The 9,560-nt window shown below is 35.0% G+C and overlaps 1 protein-coding gene across 1 annotated transcript; it reads left to right on the top strand.

The window, feature by feature from the left end:
* Nucleotides 1-7,805: 7,805 nt before the first annotated feature.
* LOC11417714 (protein STRICTOSIDINE SYNTHASE-LIKE 11) lies at nt 7,806-9,325 on the top strand. The gene is made up of 3 exons (XM_003595595.3): nt 7,806-8,107; nt 8,361-8,636; nt 8,741-9,325. The coding sequence occupies exons 1-3, from the start codon at nt 7,842-7,844 to the stop codon at nt 9,228-9,230; spliced, it is 1,032 nt and encodes a 343-aa protein (XP_003595643.3). The 5' UTR covers nt 7,806-7,841; the 3' UTR covers nt 9,231-9,325.
* Nucleotides 9,326-9,560: the final 235 nt, after the last annotated feature.

Below are 9,560 nucleotides of genomic sequence, written 5' to 3'. Positions count from 1 at the left end.
TTGAATGCTTGTGATAGTGTTTAATTATGTGTAAATGTGTTTGAATATTTGTGAATGTGCTCGATCATTTATGAATGTATTGATGGCATGCATGGCTGAAATTATGATTGTTGGATGGAAACATTGTCTGTTTTTTGTGTGCTTAATGGGAATTAGTAAATTTTTTAGAGTATTTGTGAGAGTTAACTTAAAATCAAGTTTCTGCAGAATCGTGGCACAATGGTTGGGCAACGTGGCACGATGGAGGTTTCAGTTTTCTGAGGCAAGGCACTGGAAAAATCGTGGCACGATGGGGTCGCATCGTGGCACGATGGTGCGCTGGCGGCGAATAACAGAAACGTATTTTTGGGTGCAGATTTGTTTCAAATTTTAAGCGAAACTTTTACTATAAATATAGACCTTGTATCAGAGCAAACTTTGAGATAGAGGGGGCTGAAACAAGGGTTTAGAAAGGCAACAACAAAACTAGGGTTTGTATAGAGTTTGTCTCTTCGGAACAAACACTAGGGTTTGTGGGTTGATTCACCTTGGGAAACACTATTAAGATTGAGTCTCTTGGTTGCTGGGACTTTGGGTAGAATTAGGCGGGAGACTCATTCTTGTAACCCATTGATTTCTCTTTGTAATGCTACTCATCATATAGTGGATTGGATGGCTGCTCTCTCCCCCGGACTAGGTCAATTTGGACCGAATTGGGTCAACAAATTCTTTTGTGTTCTTCTCTTCTTTGTGTTCTTCTCGCCGTTGTTTTCTACTTTTGGCTTGTATTTAATTGTTCCATACACTTTGTTTTGGTTGCTTGATTATCCCTTGCTCCACACATCAAGTTGTTATTGGTGTGATATTTTCATCGTATTCACAACAGTATTTATAATAGTTTTTTGTAGAGAGAAAATTATTATGGTGTTCCTCACATATACAAAAGTTATAGCTCACATTTTCAAGTGAACAAAAGAAAGGAAGTTAGTTTGTAGTTTCAGGCTTCGTTGCATATGTAAGGCTCATGATTTGTATGTTTTTCCCATATGCTCATTTTTAATCGCTTCGAAGTACTAATAAAAAAAATAAGCTTTGTTTTTATTATAATTTTTTTATCCTCGTCTAGAGATCTTGAGTAGATTTGGAGATCCTTCGGCTCCAAGAAATAATGTTAATCCTTCATCTTGTGACGGTGAGGAGAACGATTAAGGATGCTGCACTGAAAAATCTACGACAAAGTGACATAGAATATTTTGGATATGGAGAAAGAATGTGACCTACGTATGTAACGCCCTAGTTGTTATTTAATTATTTTCGGTTGATTTAAAGGTTTTTTATATGATTTTAAATGATTTATGTTGATTTTATGTTGTGATGTATTTTAAATGGCTATTTTTATTATTTAATAGAATAAGTGAGAATTATATATTATTTGGAGTTTTGGGGTTAATTATTAATTAAGTGAATTAAGTGGGAGTTAAATAAAATTAAAGGGGAGTTAAGTTAAGGAGTTAGGAAATTGAGAAGTCCTTTTACGTACAAATAAGTTTTGGGAGAAAAACCAAGAGAAGAGGCAAGAGGGGAGAATTTGATTTTTGTAGAGCTTTGTTCATCAATTCAAGGTAAGGGTGAGACTAACTCTCAATGATAATAGTTGTATACTTCTGATTTTGATTTAGCAAGGGTTCTAGTTGAATTTGGAAATTGGGGGTTAGATTTTGATTATGATTTTTGAATTAAAGAGTGTAAAAACCATGGCAATGGTGTTAGATTGTGTTCAGGTCATAGGCAGAAACTTATAACACTTTTGTAATCAGTTTTGGGGATTGAATTGGAAAAAATTGGGACTTTTGGTGAAAAACTGCAGAATTTCCGTAGTCTGACCTGACGCAACTCACCATGGCGAGTAAGCTGACTCGCCTGGCGAGTAAGCTTACTCGCCAGTATTTCATCGCTCGCCTCGTGAGCAAGACCACTCGCCATAGCGAGTACCTGAGTGAGAAATATGATTTTTCAAAATGTTGTTATAGGACGTGAGTTGGATGGTTTTGAGTGTCTGAATGTTTTTAGAGAGGGCTGGACAAGTTTTTAGATCAAAAAGGGGATTAGGGAGCTTAAAAATGAAGATTTAGTGAGAAAAATGTCAAAACTCCCGAAAGCACCATTTTTCTGCTCGCCACGGCGAACAACTTACTCGCCATAGCGAGTAGCCCTTTTTCTGAAGCTCGCCATAGCGAGCAGTGCACTCGCCTGGCGAGTTGCATAGTGGCTGAGAGCCGCATTTGCATTTTGTGTACTGTTGGGCTGGAATCTTGGGTATATTAAATAATCCTGATTAATTATATTATTTTATCAGAGTTGCTGATTTGAATATGAATGATTGTTGATTGTGGATTTATGTATAATTGCATGTAAATAAATTATACAAGTTGTTGAATTCCATTGTCGAAGGTTGTTATGTCATTAGTTGACCATGTTGATGTGTAAGTCATATTTATATATGCACTGCTGTGTAGTAGATGTCGTCGTCCATGTTGTTGTCGTTGTAGGAGAGTTGTATGTTGATATACACAAAGTTGAGTCAATTGCATACTCATAATTGTTGAGGCTTATGCCATGTGAACGCCTTGTCGTTCAAACCGTTGAGGGCTCATGCCCTGGGAATGCTTAAATCATTCAAACTGTTGAGGGCTTATGCCCTCTGAATGCTAGTTCATTCAAATTGTTGAGGGCTCATGCCCTGTGAATGCTCGTTCATTCAAACGCGTTAAAATGGTACCACATGCATGTGCATTGTCGCATTAGTCGTTGTGTCGTTGCATTTTTGTCATTGTCGATTGAGTTGTTGTTGTTGTTGTTGGTTGAATGTTCAATTGTCATTAAAGATGAAGAAGAATGAACCTTATTGTTGGATTTATGTTGCTAAACATGTTATTGTTTAAGTTGTTAAATATAATTGATGAATTATATATCTATTATGATTGTTTGTGAATCTCACCCCTTCTGCTTGAAAATGTTGCCCTTCGTATGAGTAAGTTGCAGGTGATCCAAAGTAGTTGATATTATTTGTTGTTGTGAGTGGACTTTCCTCACATGTGTCATAGGACTCTGATACGTAACGGGATGAGGATAATATGTGGTTGTATTTCATCATTCCTTATGTATCATTATGAACATGTTGATGTTAATTTAATCTTTAAAGATATTTTGTTGAGGTCATGTGCCAAGAATTTATTGAAAGTTGTTTGATGTTGAATATAATTTTCCGCTGCAATGTAATAGTTAATATGTTGTTGAAGTTCAATAAATAACATTTTATTCTATTTATGAAATTTTAAAAAGCAGTGTGACATTCTTTTAATTGATTTAAACTCTAATTTTATTTAAGAATTTACGTAGTTGGGTTAACGGGATGTTACAACATACCTATGTCTCATGTCTATTGGTTGGTGATATACTTGAGTGTGTCTAGGAAGACGAGGAGAAGGTTACGACAAAGATTCATGATTTTATCATTGGGGATGTTCAAATCCACAATCGAAAAATGAATCATAGACCGATCCAAAATAATGGAAAAACCGCTCAAAATGGATATATTTTGGATGTGTTTGGGCTACTTTGAACAAGAACCGGTCGGTTCGGTTTTGTACAACTACAAATTCAAGCCAAACCACACCTACGTAGAATCAATAATTTACCAATCTCTTAAGGTTGTGATGCTTTGATCATTTCATATTCCCTTAAATTTACTACTTTGTATTTTTCAATGCTAAAGCTACCAAGATCATGTAGATCATTAAAGGAGTAAAAAAATATTAGGCTAAAACAACACTCATACAAATGACTTTGTATTTGAACTCACTTTACATTTTTTTACGAACTTACCTTGTGTTTAAATGTTAGTGAATCTCTTGTGCCTAATAAGTATATATACTTACAATATGTTTAAGTTGAGGCATTTTAATTTTACATAAAATATGTTTTTTATTTAGAAGTTTTACATAAAATATATTTGTATGTAGTCTTACTGTATAAGTATCAAAATAGTTTTTCAAATTGTGATTTGATTAATTGAAAACTTGTCCAATTTCAACCACATTAAATTGGTTCAGATCAGGTTTTTCTAAGGGAGAAATTCAAACCAAACCAAACCACGAATACTTTAATATTTGGATCAGATGATTGTTTGATTCAAAATTGAGCCAAATCGCATAGTGAACACCCCTAGTTCTAACTCTCCATAGTGGTGATGGACATCGTTGAGTTTCAAACTTAGTAGCGATCAGTCCAACAATGTCTTCTTGTGTATTCTCAATGCAAGCAAACCGTTGATTCTTTGCTTTAATCATTTTGATTTCTACTCCACTTGAGAAAGCAGTGTAAGGATAATCAACTCTGCTGTAGAAATTGTTCGAATGAGCGAAGGGATCAACATATCATGAGGAAAAGGAACAATATCGATCAAAGAGGGAGATGCAATGACTTCATCTTATAGAGGAGGAGGATGAGTTGTGTGCTTGCTAGTTTGTTGGAGTTTTTGTGCTTAGGTTTGACTTGATCTGTCCCGGTGGGAACGGTTGCGTCGCAACGGTTGTAAAAAATGCTCCGGTGATCGGTAACAGCTTCTGTTGGAACAAAATGTGTTTAACATTACCACCTTAGGTTTTGATGATAACAAGGTATTAAAATGTTAATTGGATATGCTAATATTTGTTCAAGTGTGCAGGACCATAGTAAAAAATTATAATTCAAGTATAGGTTCTGAAAGAACAAATGAGAGCAATGAAATTTACGAAAAGGAAACTTATTTTGCAAGATTCAAGACAGAGCCTGAAGACAAAGAGCGTTTGAAGACTATCAGAAGCTGTCTACTAGAAGCTGACGTCATCAGAGAATCTGAAGAACCTCAAAAGCTGGAGTTCATCAGAGTCTGAAGACTGGAAGCTGAAGTTAGTTAAAAGTTGTTATTCTGAATGCATATCATTGTAGAAGGAATGGAAGCCTGGAGCAACGACTATTTTAGAGGAATTAGAAGACATTGGATGCTTATCCACTGAAGAGCGTAGGAAAAAAGGATATAGTACAATTGCACAACCACTACTCCACTCCTCATGTCTGCAGTAGTACAAGACATTAGTTGTGACTACGCTGGTTATTCTCTATTCAAGGAATGAATTTGAAATTGTTCTCTCCTAGGACAATAACCAAATCAAACAACAGATCATTGATGATTATCAAGCTTCAACAACGACTCTTTTGATGTGCTGACAATCAACAACGTCTCTTTCACACCTCTATATAAAAGAGTGAAGACTTGAATATTGTAAGAGACTCACAACAATTTTACAAGTGTCAAAACTCTGCTGATTTTACAAGTGCCAAAACTCTGCCGAAATTGTTTTCACATCAAGTTCACTTAGAATTTCTTAACAACTTTCATATCTTAGAAATTCTAGAGTCTTAAGAGTTTGTATCTGATTTGTATTGTGAACACCATTGATTGTATATCAAATGTTTAAACCTCAAGTCAGTAATGGAACGAAAGGTGCCTACATGCACGTTAGCACTCTGACGCTCAAGTCAGTAATGGAACTGAGAGATAAAGTCTAAGAAGTGTTGTGAAAAGTATTGTGTACCTTGAGGGTGAAGCAAGTTCACCCTTATATAAGCGCGTGTTGGCCCTAACTGTCTCCGGGTTATGCGGTATGTGATTAGGAGCGGGGAAGGACATGTGTAGCGTGATCCCAGCGAGGAGGCGTGCTCCTGTGTGGCACGGTGCAGGTAGGTTTGTGTACTCCCTTGAGTGTGTAGCCTTAAGGCGGCGTATTATTGTACACGTGTATCCGAGTGAGTAGTCCAGATCATGACTATAAAATAAGTTATATGTGATTAGATTTGAGAATATAAAACATGAATTTTATTTTAAAAATTAACGAATTTATGAATTTGAGGTGGCTGGAAGTGAGGTAATACGGTGGAGAATGGGGTTAATATGGGTAATAATACTTCATAAATCTATAATATTTCATAACTCCAGTGATCCGATATGGCTGAAAGTGCAGTAATATGGTGGAGAATGGGGGTGCTTGGTGTTTGATAGGGTTGTGTACCTACAAGAATCTCAACGCTCAAACCTCTAAGAGTTTGAGGTGAGTGAATGGTATGATAAATAGTATATATATAATCATACGACTCAAATTAAATAACTTAAATCGTATTTTTAAATTTCGTATTATATAATCCAAATTTGCTACATACTCCCTCCAAACTTGCTACAAGAATCTCAAACGCTCAAACATCATTAATTCAATGAAATTAAAAAGTAAATTCTTCTTATATTTAAAAATAGGGGAGTATAAAATAGAAAATTTATAAGACGTACTAAGAAACATGAAAGGTGGAAACATAAATTCTCTATTTTTGGACTCTAAGCTAGAGGTCAAAAGTCAATGTGAAAGTGAAAAACTATTAACAAATCCTACGACACACTAACTTTAGCAATGCAAAGAGCCACCGAAATGCGTTAGTCTCATTAATGTGTAAAATGTGACTTTCAAGCTAGCCACTTAGAGTGCCGCCCATTCAGTTTTCGTCATGTTTATTTAATGTACAAATTACAAAGAACGAATATATTGCTAGCCACCTAAAGTTGTCACCCATCAATTTCTGTTAAGTCTAATGCAAAGACTAATTCAATGTGGTTTTTCTCATGTGGGGAGGAAGGTGCATTTGAGTGAATGTTTACTCAAAATTTAATTTAACCAAACTACTTCAACTTTATCTACTCCTAGTCCCACCTCCCATCCCATTTAATGTTTTGCAACTTTTTATTGGATCAGCAATTGATGATTGACGCTTTGTGTAAGAGAGAAAGAAAAAAGATGTTTGTGACTTACAAAGGTGAATATTATCATGACACTTGCGTATGGCTAGAAGTGATAAGGGGTTGAAAGGAGAGAACGTACCTTGTAAGCCCCACACACGTTTTTCTGTAGGGATTAGTCACTGCAGTAGAAATTTCATACCAATACCATGATATATATAATTTGGTCCATGTCATAGAAAGAAACAAAAATATAATTTGAGTTTTCTTTTCAATTGACCAATGTTGAGCTAAAAGATTATATTAGCTAGATAAATTGCTCTTTAAGTTATTTTTAGATTTCATTTAGGTTTCTTTAAGTTGTTTTTGTTACATTTTGGTCATCTTGAGTTACACACTTTGGCCCCTCAAATTTTTAACATTCCATTTGATCACTAAAGTTACAAACATTAGACTTTGGTCCCTTAAGTTGTAAAAATTAGATATTTTAGTCATTTCTCTTTGTGTCTAATATTTGTAAATCAAGTTAGCAAAGTGTCTAACACTTACAATTTAGTGGAGAAAATTGTCTAATGTTTGTAACATAAAAGATTAAAATGAAACCAAAAAGTTTAAGGGACTAAAGTGACTAAAACTTCTTAAGTATTAAAATTGAATGGAAAAAACTTAAGAGATCAGACTGAAAGCTACAAATAAACTTATGACCAAAAGTTTAATATGCCCAATAATCTTTCTTAAAACTAATATTTTATCAGTTTAATACTTTTGAGGTAAAAATACATATCAAATAGGGTTCATATTTAGTAGTTACAGACAAGCTAAATAGGTTCACATTTTAATTTTCCAATCTTGTAACAAACTATGATATATAATTCAATTAAACTTTCTTGCGGGAAGATAGGTCACGGAACCTATCTTTCACTTGCTCTTTCACGTTCAAATAATGACAAAAAAATGCTATGGAAATAGCAAAGAAGGTACATCATTAACAAACTTGTTTTATATATATACCTAAGATACTAAATTTAGCTCAACATTAATGTTGGTCATCATGTTCAACATGACTAGCAACATAGCTGTTATCATTGGTATCTTAATCTCCCTCATACTCTATTCATCATCTATAGTTGCTTATTGCAGATTACTTGATAGACTCTATCTTCCATCACCACTAACAGGTCCTGAATCCTTAGCATTTAACTCCATTGGTGAAGGACCTTATACAGGTGTATCTGATGGAAGAATTCTTAAATATGATGAAGAATGTTCTTGTTTCCTTGAGTTTGCACACATTTCATCAGACAGGTATGTGTCTAATCTAATGTGTGATCGATGTCGATTATTATATAACTTATAATAGAATGGTTTAACTCACAATATTTGAACTGCGATTCGAATATCTGTCATGAGAGATGTCTATGTTTAATATCAACAACTCTTCTAACATATCCGTAGATCCTATGGAGCAGACGCGTTGTTTCACCATAAAATATAATATATATTTTTTTTTCATGTAACTATAGTTGGTTGAGGTTAAATCAAGCAATTGTTGGTACAGGGACAATACAATGTGTAATGGCATTTCGGACTTCTCAGAACTCCAAGAAACATGTGGGAGGCCTATGGGGTTGAGTTTCGACTACAACACAGGGGAATTATATATAGCTGATGCTTATTATGGGCTTGTGAAGGTTCCTTATGATGGAGGTGCTGCAACACAACTTGTTGCTAATAATCTACAAGGAAACCCTTTTGGGTTTCTTGCTGGTGTGGATGTAGATCCTAGCACTGGAATCGTTTATTTCACCGAAGCTAGCTCACGTTACAAGATCAGGTAATCCATTCTACTCGTTCGCATGTTCATACAGTAATTGTTCATTATATCGCATATTCTATCAAGTGTAGGTCAATTATAATTGTGGAACCAAATATTTGCAGGGATCTCCAGAAACTACTAAGGAGAAAAGATCATACAGGAAGCCTATTCAGATACGATCCATCAACAAATGAAACTACATTGTTGCTCAGCAATCTAACTGAGGCATTTGGGGTAGCAGTTAGCAACGATGGTTCATTTGTCCTTGTTAGCGAGTATAAGGCGAACAGAATCCGGAGATTCTGGTTAACAGGAGCTAATGCATATACTTCAGATATATTCTTGCGCCTTCCAGGAAGACCAGATAACATCAGAAGGAACTCGAGGAACGAGTTTTGGGTGGCAGTGAATTATCCTTTTGCATCCTCACCACCACCAGTACCTCCTGTATTGCCTCTAGGACTAAGAGTCAACGCGGAAGGTTTGATTATAGAGTCTGTGCCTCTTGTTGAGGCGTTTAGTACTGAATCGGTGAGTGAAGTTCAAGAATCCGAGGGAAGACTCTATGCTACATCGTTGAGTGATAACTATGCTACCATTCTCAAGCTCTAGGTTTTCCCTCACAGCTGCTGTTTGTATGGTTATAAAAAAAACATTGATGTGTAATCATATGCGTGCCGTATATAATACAGAATGTTAAAATATTATTGATAAATAAAAAATAAAAATAAAAACTATTATTGATCCGTGTATAATACAGAACTTTAATATCATATTGATCTTCTAATCAGTTGCAGCATTTTTCTGTCGAAGATAAAAATTGTGAAAACTTGGGAAGGTTAAGGGATAAGAAAATAACTACAATAGAAGTTATTACACTTCCTATAAAGAACAAGAATTTTGGTAGGTATTTTCATATAGTTGACTATGAATACTTTGACA

This window comes from Medicago truncatula, chromosome 2 (assembly GCF_003473485.1).
Source record: "Medicago truncatula cultivar Jemalong A17 chromosome 2, MtrunA17r5.0-ANR, whole genome shotgun sequence".
Taxonomy (NCBI): Eukaryota; Viridiplantae; Streptophyta; class Magnoliopsida; order Fabales; family Fabaceae; genus Medicago; species Medicago truncatula.
This window is presented reverse-complemented; position numbering and strand designations above follow the sequence as displayed.

Coding starts and splice junctions, on each gene's coding strand:
- LOC11417714 (XM_003595595.3), top strand. CDS start 7,842: ATGTTGGTCATCATGTTCAACATGACTAGCAACATAGCTGTTATCATT. Junction 8,108..8,360: donor GCACACATTTCATCAGACAG/GTATGTGTCTAA, acceptor TTGTTGGTACAG/GGACAATACAATGTGTAATG. Junction 8,637..8,740: donor AGCTCACGTTACAAGATCAG/GTAATCCATTCT, acceptor AAATATTTGCAG/GGATCTCCAGAAACTACTAA.